This window comes from Bombina bombina, chromosome 6 (genome assembly GCF_027579735.1).
Source record: "Bombina bombina isolate aBomBom1 chromosome 6, aBomBom1.pri, whole genome shotgun sequence".
Classification (NCBI taxonomy): domain Eukaryota; kingdom Metazoa; phylum Chordata; class Amphibia; order Anura; family Bombinatoridae; genus Bombina; species Bombina bombina.
In genome coordinates this window covers 661,075,394-661,091,808 of record NC_069504.1, presented here as the reverse complement: position 1 = coordinate 661,091,808, position 16,415 = coordinate 661,075,394, and the positions used below count along the sequence as shown (strand labels likewise).

The window sequence follows — 16,415 nt, the reverse complement described above, 5'->3', positions numbered from 1 at the left end:
CTACTTTTACCTTATCACATAAAAAGCAATATTTTTAAGCTATTTATTAGCAACTATATAAACATAATGCAGTGCTGTACTCAGCATGATTTATTTTCACCTCATTACATAAAAAGCAATATTTTTTTGTATGAGCCCCGACATGGGTTATCAATATTTATGCCCTCTATCATAACATACTTATACGCGGTCATTACTTTTAGTTATTAGCTTTCGAGAAAGAACATAGAAAATCTACACATTTCCCTACAAATTCCAATCAAATTAAAATCCTATGTAACACAATTTGTCGATATGTGCACAAACCTCCAACTCTGTATCCTATACGGCACACACAGAGTTAATTTGTCTTCATTCAATTAACTGATCTGTATTGGCAGCTCAATGTACCAACACAGCATGATCAGCATGACCTACTTTTATCTTATTACATAAAAATAAATATTTTTTAAGCTATTTATTATCACCATATACACATAATGCAGTACTGTACTCTCAGAATGATCTACTTTTATTTTATTACATAAAAAGCAATATTTTTTTTCATGAACCCCGACATGGGTTATCAATATTTATGTCTTCTATCATAACATACTTATACGCAGTCATTACTTTTAGTTATTATCTTTCGAGAAAGAACACGGAAAATCTACACATTTTTCTACAAATTCCAATCAAATTAAAATCCTATGTAACACAATTTGTCGAAGTGTGCACAAACCTCCAACTCTGTATTTTATACGGCGCACACAGAGTTAAGTTGTTTTCATTCAATTAACTGATCTGTATTGACAGCTCAATGTACCAATAGCTTACATTTTTGCTCCACACAACGGACCAATCTGAAGCACAGTAGGAGGGTTTAGTAACCCAATAATAGCTTGAGTCAAACGGCGCGCCGGACCCCTCTGAGGAAGCGTATAAGTGAAACGCGACCGCGTTAGGGGCTTCGTGTTTATTTTAACTGCACTCTGTTAATTTCAGACTATCTACTAATTTACATTTTTATTTGGTGTTTGTAACATTTGTTGTAACATTTGGGGCATATTGTGGGAAGGATGGGGAAGGGATATTTAGTGTAAAAAAGTGGCTTATCTACCCTAATATAGGGCAATACAGGACACAGTTCCTAAATAGAGGCTCTTATATTTACCTAACATCGTTGATTTTTCCTTCGTTGAACCTTACAAAATAAAAAAAAAAAACTTATCTATGGATTGCATAGGCCCAAAAGGAGCCTGAAGCAAAACTCTAAGAACAAAGTCAAGACTCCAAGGTGGACACACCGATCTAAACACAGGCCTGATTCTGTCCAGGGCCTGACAAAAAGGTAGCAACTCTGGAACATCCGCCACACGCCTGTGTAGTTTTCATGGGAAAATGCACACGCAGAACCTCACTCCCAAAAAATTGTGCAGTTGAGTTTTCCGCATGTGGGGAAATCACAGAAGTCAGCGGGCTCAGGGAGCAATGAACCAGCCTCGCCCTTGGAGAGCCACCTTAGTAATCATGCTAAGATCCCCCTGCCAGGTAAACATGATAGAGAAAGATCAAAACCCCTAGGAATCCTGACCCTATTTCTAAGAGTAGTCCTGGGATTTACCTCCATCAGGGAGTTTACACATACCTTATGGAAAAAACACCAGAAACAGGCTGCAAGCCTGAATCATGGTCACAAATTAAAGAAAGCTGCCACAGCAGGATTCAAACTCTAAGCCTTCAGTTTGCCAGACAGGGTAGTTATCCCTTAGGCCACTAAGTCCTAGAAAAACAATGCTCAGACAGAACTAAGCATTCAATCTCCACACAGAAAACTCTAAGGAAAAAAGAATGGACCCTGAACTAGAAAGGTCCTCTCTCAGGAAAAACCACCAAGGTGGAAAAATTACATTTCCGTTAGATCTGAATACCAGATCCTGTTAGAATAAAAGGAACTATTACAAAAATCGAAGCTCACTCCTAAGTTGGTACAAGCAATGACTCATGGAAGGAGAGCAAACAGAGGAAAAGGGATCTCAGACTGACAACCTCAGTAACCACCAGGATATTTAACAGAACAACCTGCTAAATTCCAGACCATTAACATAACTCGGAAACTAGGCATACTGCCATCTCCAACTCCAGCACCCCCCATTTGAGGTGTAGACTGGAGAACACCTCCGGGAGAAGCACCCACTCCCAGGGATGAGAGATCTGACTACTCAACAAGTCCGCTCCCGGTATCGTGAATTGAGAATAGTGGATAAAAAAACTGTATGATTGTTCGTCCCCGAACAATTCACGCCAATAAGCGGCCAAGGAACCCAGGTTTCTCCCAGGTGGTTAATAAAAATCACAGAAAAGAAAATGTTCCACTAGAATCCGGCTACTCGGAAATGACAACTGAGGCCAATCCCTCAGAGAATTGAAAATCAAGAAGGATACAGAGAGCGCAGACTCCCAAATCTCTAGTCACCGACCCAATAGGCTAACGACCGGGTTACCATAACTCAGGAAGGTCTCCGAAAGCATGCACCCTCTGAGAACCCTAAATATTCTGAAAAATGTGGGAACAATCCCGCTACTTCTTGCAAGCTAAGCGAGCGCTCTGCCACTAATTTCCACGGGGAAGATCTCATGTTGACAGATCTAGATCTACCCTACAAGACAGAGTCACAAGATCCTTGGACCACTTTCTGAATTTGCCTAACAGCAGATTCTAAAATGGAATCGGGCAAAGGGATGATGTCCAATAAAACAACCATCAGACCACTTACTCCATACATTAAGCCATTGAAAGGCCAAATATATAATCCCCTAAGAAAATACCCTTGCAGCTGGAACAAGGGAACTCATTTTCAGATTCACTGCTCTCCGAGGAAATGAAGAAAGACCTCACAAAACTGAAGAGTTTGACAGAGAAGCAAAGGTCAAGAACTGAAAACACACGTCCTCCAGGTCTATGGTCACCATGAACTGACCCTCTTGGACCCAAGGAAGAATGGAACCACTGGTTTCCAATTGAAGGACAGTACTCTGAGAAAACTTGATGAAACCCTGTTCACATGTAGAAACTGGTACTATCACTTATAAGCAAGAGAGGTCCAGACGCGCTTCAATAATGTCTCACCGTTATCTGACCTGCAGATAAAGAGGAAGAACCTGCCTCTGGAAGCATGAAAGAATTCTATGCAGACCACCTGGAATACTATGTCCTCAGCCTATGTGAGACATCTCGTATCCAACAGAGAGATTCAGCCCCTCACCTGAACCTTGATCCTGGGTTGGGGCCAACTCCTTAGGTCTATGGAACCTTTTTCCTGACCTATCAGAAATTTTTTTTTGACAGATCAGACCCAAACAAGGTCTAACCCTTGTAAGGAAACGCCAGAAGCTAGGACTCTGACGAAACATCCAATGGACCTGATAATGGACATCCAGCGCCAGCAGCTGGATCTGAGCCAACAAACTCTGAGTTACAAAGCCACAAAAACTAACCACTAGATTACATGGGCTGCTTGGTCTAGCAAAGAGAAGCCAGATATACTGGCTCTAGCATGGTAACCTCAGAAAACAGGAATTGGTTAGCTTAAGAACCTAATTCTGTCCTGGATCTCCTCCTTAAAGGAGATCCTCCCAAATGGATCAACCAAAGCGTTGCACCAATAAGATGCCACACTTGCCCTGTACGCCATCATCTTAGACAAATGATCCTGAGAAGAACAGCTACCCTCTCTAGAAAGCGTAGTTTTCTCGGCCAGAGTAGAAAGATCCTACTACGGAAAGCACCATGCGTCATGATATTACAAGGAGACAGCAACAGGACATCCTTATAAAAAGACAAATGGAAGGAAAAACTTCCACAGAAGAATCCTATAATTTATAAAGCTTACTAGATTTGTTAGGGATTGACAACGACAGACGTATCGGAGTCGCTCCAAAGTAGCCAAAACCTCCTCAACCATACAGGTGGTGTTCAAGCTAAAATCTGAAGGATACTCCTCCAGCATCAGATAAAGGAATTATACTGTCCAACTCTGAAACTTCACCCTCAGAGGCTACTGACGTATCCACCTCATAAGCCCTATGAGGGAGAGAAAACTAAGTAGCAGCAGGAGCAACAGAAACCTTTCTATCTGAATATCTAATTTTCCTCTTGCTATTCTTCTGAAAAGGAAAAACAGATAAAGCTACAAATACCACAGAGAGTAGCTGAGCTGTAAAATCTGCGGGCAAATACACTCTTCCAGGAGATTGAGAGGAACCACCGGGCACTGTATGTGACGGTTGTAAAGCTTGGGACAAAAGAGGAGAAAGCTGTGGCATTGCCTAAACAGCTTCTTCCTGGGAAACATCAGGCTCATAATAAAATTATTTATATACTCTAGCAATCTAGTTATTGTTCTTAGATTTTATCATATAAAATTGACATACAGGGAAGTAGGTCTTATAAAAATGAAACGGAAACTTTACATTAACATGCAGAATTACTTCCCCAAAGCATAACAACATTTTATTCTCATAAAAAAAAAAAACACTACTGTCCCTTTAAGAGAAGTCCACATGGTGAATGTGATTGAATATCTACAGACATCCAAGGATTCAATCCATGAGCAATTGCTGCCCAGCGCAAGCTACTATTCAGAACCAATATGCTAAAAGGAAAATTCTAGCAAAAAAACTGCGCCCTCATTTGACAAAGAAAACAGGGTAGTTATATTCTGATTACATACTACCTTCATAAGGGGCTAAGAAAAACTTATAAAACTTGCTAGGAAAGGACTAAGTAGCAAGAAACTGCGCTCCCATTCTAGCAATACCCCGCATCTAAAAACCGAGTGGATCAGGCTCCTAACATGAGTGCTCGATCAGCTAAAGATGGCGCCGCTACTCCACTCTGTTAAAAGAAGGAGGCGGGACCATCAACAAAAGACGAGAATTTTAGTATTCCGTTCTCCTGAGAACCCTTAATATCAAAATCAACGGCATACCCCAAGAGACACGGAGGTCTCTGTCACAGCAGGGCACAAGAAAAACGGAACCTCCAAAATTTTAGCAGGGAACAGAAGCTTTATTAAAATTGAGTTAACAAAAGAGCGGTGTAGCTTTTAAGACAGTTATAGGAATGGTGCCCTCATTAAAACTTGCGCTCTCCTAATGGCCACACAGTAGGACCTGAAACTAAATAAAAATATTAAAAGGTCTACAGTTAACTGAAACGCAAAGCCTCTGTTATTTAATGTGCACCCACAAAAAGTACACAAATTACGAGTAAGCTGAGCCACAAAGGAGGAATTAACTCCTTCCTCTCCATAATCACATACATTTCAGTGCCTGCCCCTGCCAGAGAAAAAACTTCTCTATGAAGGTATTTATGTCCCATATTAAGTGCAGCATCAGCCTAGAGTCCTTAACCTCTGCAGTGCCAGCCTCCTAGCCCCAGAAGACAAAAAAGGCACTTACCTGCACATCCAGCTGTCCGGCAGGAGGACAGTTCACCTGGTATGAGAGGATGACGCTTCTCACAGAGACCTGTGGAAAAAGAAAGAGTAAACCTACTCAGGCTTTCTAAACCAGGGCAGCAGCATGTTAGGAAAACGCAGTAAGGCCCACCCCACAAGTTCCTAACTGCTTTAAAGCCACCACTGCCCTGCTGAAGAGACTAATGTGGAGAACGGCTAGACCCAGCTTGTGATGGAAGATAGAGCAAGCCTGCCCTGGCTTCAAAACAAACAAAAAAAAAATATCTTGATAGAAGAATCTTTATCAGACACCTAATTACTTCACCACCTCCTTGCACTAGAGGCAAAGAGAATGACTGGGGATTGTGGGAAGGGAAGTGATACTAAACCCAATTTTTATTTCTTTCATGTGTCAGATACAGCATGCAATTTTAAGCAACTTTCTAATTTACTCCTATTTATCAATTTTTCTTTGTTCTCATGTTATCTTTATTTGAAAAAGAAGAATTATAAGCTTAAGAGCTGGACCATTTTTGGTTCACTACCTGGGTAGCGCTTGATGACTGGTGGCTAAATGTAGCAAACCAATCAGCAAGCTCTACACAGGTGCTGAACCAAAAATGGGCTGGCTCATAACCTTACATTCTTGCTTTTGCAAATAAAGATAGCAAGAGAAGGAAGAAACATTGATAATAGGAGTAAATTAGACAGTTGCTTAAAACTGCATGCTCTATCTGAATCATAAAATAAAAAATTTGGGTGTAGTATCCCTTTAACAGCTTTGCTGTGGTGCTCTTTGCCTCCTCCTGCTGGCCAGGAGTGATATTCCCCAACAGTAAATGATGATCCCATGGACTACCATGTCATAAGAAAGAAATCCTCAGTTTTTAAGAGCTAAATTAGATGAAGAGGGCAAAATAAATAATGAACATATAAAGCAAAGAAGAGGACACTAGATTACGTAATGGCTGGTGTTAATATAAGGAATCTCCAAACTTGAAATGGATACATCCAATGAAGCCCCAAGACCAAACCACGAGGGGAGAAGCAAAATGCGTCATGTTGGTCATGTGACACAGACCTAATACAAACAGCTGTTTGCTGAGTATTACTTAGAAGCTAGTCCACACAGGTAGTGTCTGCATTGTCTATGATTAGCGATTGAGGAATGACCAATACCATGGAAACTGGAACACCCCTTGGAATGAGGAGGATGAACGAACTGGAGGGATCCCTATAATAATGTGGCTGCAGGACACGTGGAGCTTTGTTGAAATGTAGCCATGTGGTGACTTATCTATTCTGAAGGTGCAGAATGTGTAATTTTGGAAGATATCTTTGGAAACCTTGTCATCCCTGCACTGCTACAAAAATTAGATGTTCACAGCACAATTGCCCAGGGAAACTATTATTCTGCTGGAGACTTGACACTTACCAGAAATAACATCTATCTTATTGGGAAAGGCTTGAAATCTTGTACATTTTATATGTGATTTTATATAACTTTGGCTTTCAATTATTGTTTTAGCTTGTTTTGCTTATGTTTGGTTTAAATATAATAATATAATATGAAGTGGTTTTATTAGACATAAACAAACATCTATAGAAAGATCAAGGAAATGTACTACTATTTAAATTAATCAGTATAATAATTAAACAGAGAAACTTAATATGCTAGCATTATATTACTGTATGGGCTCTTCATCCAGACTACGTTCTACAGATTCTTCTTTTCTTCTAAAAGCTTCAGTGCCAACACAGTGAGGTTCTAAAAGAAAGAAAAACAAAAAACAAAACCATAAAATGTCCCTAATGTAAAAAAGGAAATTTATTCTTACCTGATAAATTTGTTTCTTTTACAATACAATGAGTCCACGGATTTCATCCTTACTTGTGGGATATCGCCTCCTGGTCAGCAGGAGGAGGCAAAGAGCACCACAGCAGAGCTGTATATATATAGCTCCCCCCTTCCCTCTCACTCCAGTCATTCGACCAAAGTTATGAAGAGAAAGGAAAAGGCCAAGGTGCAGAGGTGACTGAAGTTTAACAAAAATAAAAAACGGTCTCGAAAAAACAGGGTGGGCCGTGGACTCATTGTATCGTAAAAGAAACAAATTTATCAGGTAAGAATAAATTTCCTTTTCTTTTACAAGATACGATGAGTCCACGGATTTCATCCTTACTTGTGGGATACAATACCAAAGCTTATAGTACACGGATGAAACGGGAGGGACAAGACAGGGAACCTAAACAGAAGGCACCACTGCTTGAAGAACTATCCTCCCAAAAACAGTCTCAGAAGAAGCAAAGAAGCAAAGGTATCAAATTTGGAAAATTTGGAAAGTGTGAAGAGACGACCAAGTAGCTGCTTTGCAGATCTGTTCAACAGAAGCATCATTTTTGAAGGCCCATGAAGAAGCCACAGCTCTAGTGGAATGAGCCGTAATTCGTACAGGAGGCTGCTGTCCAGCAGTCTCATATGCAAACCGGATGATACTCTTCAGCCAAAATGAAAGAGAGGTAGCAGTAGCCTTCTGACCCCTATGCTTCCCAGAAAACACAATAAACAGGGAAGACGATTGACGAAAATCATTAGTGGCCTGTAAGTAAAACTTTAAAGCACGGACCACGTCCAAATTATGTAACAGCCGCTCCTTCTTAGAAGAAGGATTAGGACACAAGGAAGGAACAACAATTTCCTGAGGAAGCCACAGCCCTAATGGAATGAGCCGTAATTCTATCAGGAGGCTGCCGTCCAGCAGTCTCATAAGCAAAGCGGATGATACTCTTCAGCCAAAAAGAAAGAGGTAGCCGTAGCTTTCTGACCCCTACGTTTTCCAGAAAAAACTACAAACAAGGAAGACGATTGACGAAAATCCTTAGTTGCTTGTAAGTAGAACTTCAAAGCACCGACTACGTCTAAATTATGTAACAAACGTTCCTTCGTAGAAGGATTAGGACACAAGGAAGGAACCACAATCTCCTGATTAATATTCTTGTCTGAAACAACTTTAGGAAGAAAACCATGTTTAGTACGTAAAACCACCTTATCCGAATGGAAAATAAGATAAGGAGAATCACACTAACGCCGAAAGCTCAGAAACTCTTCGAGCAGAGGAAAAAGCGACCAAAAATAAAACTTTCCAAGATAATAACTTAATATCAATGGAATGCATAGATTCAAACTGAACCCCTTGAAGAACTCTCAGACCTAATTTCAAACTCCAAAGAGGAGCAATTGGTCTAAATACAGGTCTGATTCTAGTCAGAGCCTGACAAAAAGCTTGCACATCTGGAACATCTGCCAGACGCTTGTGTAACAAAATAGATAAAGCCGAAATCTGTCCCTTTAAGGAACTAGCCGACAATCCCTTCTCCAATCCCTCTTGGAGGAAAGACAGAATCCTTGGAATCCGAACCCTACTCCATGAATAGCCCTTGGATTCACACCAATAAAGATATTTACGCCATATCTTATGGTAAATCTTCCTCGTAACAGGCTTACGTGCCTGAATTAAAGTATCTATGACCGAATCAGGAAAACCTTGCTTAGATAAAATTAAGTGTTCAATCTCCAAGCAGTCAGCTGCAGAGAAACTAGATTCGGATGAAGGAAGGGTTCCTGAATGAGAAGATCTTTCCTCAATGGAAGCTTCCACGGTGGCTGAGATGACATGTCCACCAGATCAGCGTACCAAACCCTGCGAGGCCACGCAGGAGCGATGAGGATCAGTGATGCCCTCTCCTGTTTGACTCGGGCAATTACCCGGGGAAGAAGCGCAAATGGAGGGAATACATAAGCTAGGTTGAACGACCAAGGAACTGCCAAGGCATCTATCAGCTCCACCTGAGGATCCCTGGATCTGGACCCGTATCTCGGAAGCTTGGCATTCTGGCGAGATGCCATGAGATTTAATTCCGGCCTGCCCCATCTGAGAAGCAGGCTGGAAAATACCTCCGGATGGAGTTCCCATTCTCTCGGATGAAACTTCTGTCTGCTCAGAAAATCCGCCTCCCAGTTCTCCACCCCTGGGATGTAGATTGCTGACAGATGGCAAGAGTGCAACTCCGCCCACTGAATTATCTTGGAGACTTCTGTCATCACTAAGGAACTTCTTGTTCCTCCCTGATGATTGATGTAAGCTACCGTTGTGATGTTGTCCGACTGAAACCTGATGAATCGGGCCGAAGCTTGAAGCGCATTGAATATGGCCCTCAACTCTAGAATATTGATGGGAAGAATAGACTCCGCCTGAGACCATACACCCTGGGCCCTCAGAGAGTTCCAGACTGCACCCTATCCAAGTAGGCTGGCATCCGTTGTCCCTATCACCCTCGAGGGTCTGCGAAAGCATGTCCCCTGGGACAGATGAGCCAGCGACAACCACCATAGAAGAGAGTCCTTGGTCTCCTGATCTAGAATTATTTGAGGAGACAAATCTGTATAATCTCCATTCCACTGCCTGAGCATGCTCAGTTGTAGAGGCCGGAGATGAAACCGAGCAAAAGGAACGACGTCCATCGCTGCCACCATCAATCCGATTACCTCCATGCACTGAGCCACTGACGGCCGAGGATTGGACTGTAGATGTAGATATGCATGTAGATATGATCTTTAACTTCCTGACTTCCGTCAGGAAAATTTTCATGGCAAGAGAGTCGATTAGAGTTCCAAGAAGGGAACCCTTGTCTGTGGAATCACAAACTCTTTCCCAGATTTACCTTCCACCCGTGAGTCCTCAGGAAGGAGAGAACAAGGTCGGTATGAGACCTTGCTAGATGATAAGAGGATGCCTGGATCAGAATATCGTCTAGATAAGGCGCTACCGCAATGCCCCTCGGTCTTAGAACTGCCAGCAGAGACCCCAGAACCTTTGTGAAAACTCTGGGAGCTGTGGCCAGGCCGAAAGGAAGAGCCACAAACTGGAAATGGTTGTCCAGAAAGGCAAACCTCAGGAACTTGTGATGATCTCTGTGAATAGGAACATGAAGATATGCATCCTTTAGATCCACGGTAGTCATAAATTGACCATCCTGGATCAATGGAAGAATGGTACGAATAGTTTCCATCTTGAAAGATGGAACTCTGAGAAACTTGTTCAGACTTTTGAGATCTAAAATAGGTCGGAACGTTTCTTCCTTTTTGGGAACTACAAACATATTTGAATAAAACCCCTGTCCCTGTTCCCGTACTGGAACAGGACATATTACTCCCATGGAGGAGAGGTCTTCTACACAACGTAAGAACGCCTCTCTCTTTATCTGGTCTGCAGATAATCGAGAAAGAAGGAACCTTCCTCTGGGGGGGGGGGTGGATTTCTGAACTCTGATACCCCTGAGATGCAATTTCTAGTGTCCAGGGATCCTGAACATCTCTTATCCAAGCCTGGACAAAAAGAGAGAGAGTCTGCCCCCTACTAAATCCGGTCCCGGATAGGGGGCCAAACCTTCATGCTGACTTGGTAGCAGCAGCAGGCTTCTTGGATTGTTTACCCTTGTTCCAAGACTGGTTGGGTCTCCAAGTGGACTTGGTTTGCGAATAATTCCCTTCCTGTTTAGAGAAAGAGGGGACTCCCTTGAAATTTCGAAAGGAACGAAAATTACTCTGTCACCCTCTCTGTTTGGACTTTTTATCTTGAAGGAGGAGGTGACCCTTGCCTCCCGAGATGTCAGAAATAATTTCCTTCAAGTCAGGCCCGAACAGGGTCTTTTTTCCCTTGTAAGGAATAGCCAAAAGCTTAGACTTGGATGACACATCCGCAGACCAAGACTTCAACCATAAAACCCTGCGCGCTAAAATGGCAAAACCCGACCTCTTAGCCGCCAATTTAGTAATCTGCAGAGAAGCATCCGTAATAAACAAATTAGCTAACTTAAGAGCTTTAATCCGGTCCTGTATCTCTTCCAAAGGAGTCTCTGTCTTAAGAGACTCTTCCAGAGCATCAATCCAATAAGCGGCCGCACTGGTAACTTTAATGATGCAGGCCGCCGGTTGCAAAAGAAATCCCTCGTGAACATAAATCATCTTAAGGAGACCCTCCAACTTCTTATCCATAGGGTCCTTAAAAGCACAGTAGTTTGTTTAGCCAGGGTAGAAATGGCTCCCTCTACTCTAGGGACCATCTGCCAAGAATCCCTAATAGCGTCAGCAATAGGATACATCTTTTTAAATGCGGGCGAAGGAGAGAAGGGAATGCCTGGTCTCTCCCATTCTTTCGCAATAATCTCCGAAGTCCTCTTCGGAACAGGAAAAACATCTGAGTAAGAAGGAACTTCCAAATATTTGTCCAACTTACTCAATTTTTCTGGAGGGACCACTACTGAGTCACAATCATCCAGAGTAACCAACACCTCCCTCAGTAATAAACAAAGGTGTTCAAGCTTAAACCTGAAAGAAACCTCAGAATCAGTCAGGGGCAAGGCACTCCCTGAATCAGAGTTCACCCTCAGACAGGACCTCCGTACCCTCTAACTCAGAGCCCCGGGAAGGTATGTCCGTAATTTCTATCAGAGAATCAGAGGTTGCATTGACTACACAATTGTCACTTCCTGTACGCTTGCCGTGCAATATGGGAAAGTTAGATAACGCATCAGAAAGTGTAGAAGACATTACTGCCGCTATGTCTTAACGTAAATGCTGCAGAAACTGGCGCAATACAAGTCACCGCCTGAGCGGGCGTTAAGGGCTGTGACGCTTGGGGAGAAAGCTGTGGCATACTCTGCATCTCATCCGTATATTCCTGAGAAGCATCCGCTTTAGGCAAAGATTTATCAAAAAAAATGTGGTCTTTATAGTGTAAAGCCCTCTCAATGCATGAAGGGCAAAAAGGAACAGGGGGTTCCACAGTGGCATCCAAACACATAGAACATGGTACAGTTCGAATAACATCTGAATCCATGATCACAAAAAAACAAGCAAAAAAAAAATTGGTCTAGTCTCTTTAAATATTAAAGGTACAGAAATAATAGCCAAAATACACGGAGCTTAGCCGCAAAAACAGAATACTTGTCAGAGCAAAGGATTCTGAAAAACAACTGTGCCTTTAAAAAAAATGAAAACCTATATATCAATCGTTAAGGTTCTTAAATAATGTTAAAAAAATATGGAAACAGCACCTCACCTCAACAGCTCTGCTGAGGCGCCTACCTGCCCCCAAGGTCCACCGACCACTCTAAGGCACAAGGTCCGGATCGATCTTATAACAACCAAGACCCCCTGCTTAGCACCTAACCATGCGATCGTGGCAGTCGGGACCTTCCGGCTATTTTCCAGTCCCAGCGCGCCAAAGGAAGTCCCGCCCTTCGTGGGCGTCACCTAAGTCGTTCAAGAAACACGCCGTCCACTGTAATATGTTAATAACAGACCGACACAGACATGCTTGCAGCACAATAAAATCCATTTAGTGCCACAAATACACCACCCTGAACCGGAGTGTCCAGTATCCCCAGCGTCAGCCAGTACAACTAGTCAGAAAATAGTAATGTGCCTTACAGTAAAAGCCATGATAAAGTGCAGCAAGAATATTACTAATGGCAAAATTACACTATAGTGTTGGTTTACATGACACATGAGAACCCACACTCTGTTAGCAAGGAAAACCCTCCCAGAGAGCCTTTTATCCCCAACAGAAAAAGTACAGCCATTTCTGAGATAGCAATTTTGCCCAGAAAAATAAAGACTGCACTTACCTCTATGCTGATCGACAGCATGGCACATCCACAGGATCAAGAGGTCTTCTCCATCCTGTAGGTCTGTGGACACAGAAAGGGCCTTAGTTACTATCTGCTAAGACCATCAAAATTGAAGGGCAGCACAAGTATGGGAGGAGCAGTGAGGGTAAAACCCCACCAGTTCCCATTGCTTTAAAGCCACCTGTAGCTCTACTCTAGAGGCTGACAAGGAATACAGCTACACCCTTAGAAAAATAGCACTCGGTACCATTTTAAAAATAATAAACTCTTGATTGAAGAATCTAAACTAACACCTCACTTTACCTCTTCCTATCACTAACACGGGCAAAGAGAATGACTGGGGTGGGAGGGAAGGGAGGAGCTATATATATACAGCTCTGCTGTGGTGCTCTTTGCCTCCTTCTGCTGACCAGGAGGCGATATCCCACAAGTAAGGATGAAATCCGTGGACTCATCGTATCTTGTAAAAGAAAAAACAATAACAACAGCACCTTACATCCGTAAGCATGACTGTAAAAATGGACATTCTAAGGCAAAAAATACCACCAAAACACATATGTAAAGTCCTGCTTAAGATAAAAATATCAAATAAAGGATATGTTTATCTAAATAATGGTGACAAATGAAGTAATCTGATGATCTAGGAAATCCTCAAAAGGAAAGAAAAACGTAAAATAGTGTAATACTGTAGAAAAATGTGAATTCAAATCTCAATGAACAAGTCACTACTCACATGTAATGGAGCTATAATAAGCTCTCTAAAGGCGCACACACACACGTTTATACTGGTAGGCAAACAGTATCCCATAGAGACAATAACATTTATTTAAAACGTATCAAAATACATGAAAACGTCAGATTTTCAGTGCATATAGATGATGGTCGGGGTCCGAAATTGGAACAGTCCACAAACTATTTCACGTGAGTACTGAATCGTCCATTGAGATTTGAATTCACATTTTCTACAGTATTACACAATTTTACGTTTTCTTTCCTTTGAGGATCAGCTAGATCATCGGATCACTTAATTTGTCACCATTATTTAGATAAACATATCCTATGATATTTTTATTATTAGATCACATTTATCACCATTGTGTATATTTTTTGTACATTTCGTTTGTAAGTCCTGCTTAAGAGCCACAACAAATTTTGCTCCTGAGTAGGAACCGGCCTGTGATTGTTGACTTGGGTTTATACTTCTATTGGCTCAGCATGTCATGCTAAGTGCGGTATTGAATTGAGCCTCCCAAACAGGACTTTAGCTATATCTGCTACACATTTGAAAGGTTTAAACAAAATCAGAAGGGGACACACCTACAAAAATAATATACTATAACAATAACAAACAAAAGCATTTTACTTTTGTGTTAGAAATTTCCCTTTGAGGGGAGAGAATCAGATACACATATAAAATACTGTGTGAATTTCAGCTTAACACTGACATTCACAGAAAGGTTATAGTAATGTAAGGTTAAGGCAAACTTTTAAAAGGTAATTAATGTTAAATCTTTACTCTCAAGCCCAGCAAATCTCAGTCCCACATTGCCATAACTGTATACAACAGTTTGGGCACCTTCGATCAGTTAACATACTTTGTTGATTTTTTAAGTGAAAAGAAGATCATGCATACTTGCACCTATAGACAGAGATACTAGATATATAAACTATAAAGCCTACATTTCATAGGTATCTTAGTGTAGTTCCATGGTGGAGTATTTATGCCTATGTTTTCCAATAACATGGTGCAGACTCCTATAACCCCAGGATTTTTATTTTTTTTTGACTGCTGTAACCCGTCGTACTAGTATGCACTGCCATTTTCCCTCTGCAACCCCTAGTGAAACCGCTTTTGCTTACTTAATATCTTAACATTTCTGTGACCTTTGTAGTCCATTTCTAGTTTGTTTCCTGTGTCTGCTCTGCATGCGTTTTTCTTATGATTCAGATAAAGCATACAATTTAAATAACTCTCTAATTTACTTCTATTAATTTTTTTTCCTGTCATTCTTGTTATCCTTTTATGAAAAGCAATTGAGGTAAGTTCAGAAGCGTGCATGTGTCTGCAGCACAATAAGGCAGCAGTTTTGCATAACTTATCCATTTGCAAGAGCACTAGATGGTAGCACTATTTCCTGCCACATAGTGCTCCAGACATGCACATAATCTACCTAGGAATCTCTTAAACAAAGAGTACCATGAGAATTAAAGGGACATAAAACAAGCTGGGATTGACACAAAAACTTAAATTATGTGTACCAGATAATTTTCTTTCCTTCTGTATGGGAAGAGTCCCCAGCTGCATTCCTTACTTTTGGGAAATACTGAACCTGGCCACCATACTTTTGGGAAATACTGAACCTGTCCACCAGGAGGAGGCAAAGACACCCCAGCCAAAGGCATAAAAACCTCCCCCACTTCCTCAAAACCACAGTCATTCTGCCGAGGGAAAAAGGAAAAGTAGGAGAAATATCAGGGTGAAAAAGGTGCCAGAAGAAGAAATTTAAATTTAGGGACGCACATCGAAGAGCATGGGCAGGAGCTCTTGACTCTTCCCATATAGAAGGAAAATAAATTATCTGTTAAGCATAATTTAAGTTTTCCTTCTTAATATGGGAAGAGTCCACATCTGCATACCTTACTTTTGGGAAACATATACCCAAGCTCTAGAGTACACGGAATTCTAATGGGAGGGGGAAAAGAGGCGGACCCTAATCTGAGGGCACCACCTTTCTCCCGAAGGCTGCTTCAGCAGAAGCAAAAACATAAAACTTGTAAAGTCTGGAAAAAGTATGTAAGGAGGAGCAGGTAGCCACCTTACAAATCTGATCCAGAGGCCTCATTTTTGAAGGCCCAAGAGGAAACCACTGCTCTCGTAGAATGAGCTGTAATCCTCAGAGGAGGCTTATGTCCCGCTGACTCTATGCTAAACGGATGACACTCCTCAGCCAAAGAAGATAAGGAAGTCGAAGAGGCCCTCTGACCCCTACGCTTCCCGGAAAGGAGAACAGAGAAAAAAGTTTGCTTAAATTTCTCCGTGGCCTGAAGATAGAACTTCAAGGCACAAACCACATACAGAATTACGTTATAAAATGTTCCTTTTACGAAGAAGGATTAGGACATAATTCGCAACATCAATCAAGAGATTGTGGTTCCTTGACACAACCTTAGGAAGAAACCCTAACTTAATTCGTAGAACAGCCTTATCAGCATAAAAGCTAGATAAGGAGGGACGCAATTGCAAGACAGCAATCGATATTCTGCGCGCAGGAGCAATAGCCA

The 16,415-nt window shown here is 41.7% G+C and overlaps 1 protein-coding gene and 1 non-coding gene across 2 annotated transcripts in view; both read right to left on the bottom strand.

Moving 5' to 3' along the window:
• Positions 1-1,371: 1,371 nt before the first annotated feature.
• Positions 1,372-1,538, bottom strand: LOC128665292 (U1 spliceosomal RNA). The gene has a single exon (XR_008403063.1). It is a non-coding gene; the product is annotated as a U1 spliceosomal RNA (small nuclear RNA).
• A 5,467-nt stretch (positions 1,539-7,005) lies between these two features.
• Positions 7,006-16,415, bottom strand: part of LOC128663414 (TP53-binding protein 1) — a 94,651-nt gene continuing 85,241 nt past the window's right edge. The window contains exon 7 of the mRNA XM_053717735.1: positions 7,006-7,209. Within this exon, the coding sequence (XP_053573710.1) occupies positions 7,127-7,209 (83 nt within the window). The 3' untranslated portion in view covers positions 7,006-7,126. The remainder of the gene's footprint in view (positions 7,210-16,415) is intronic.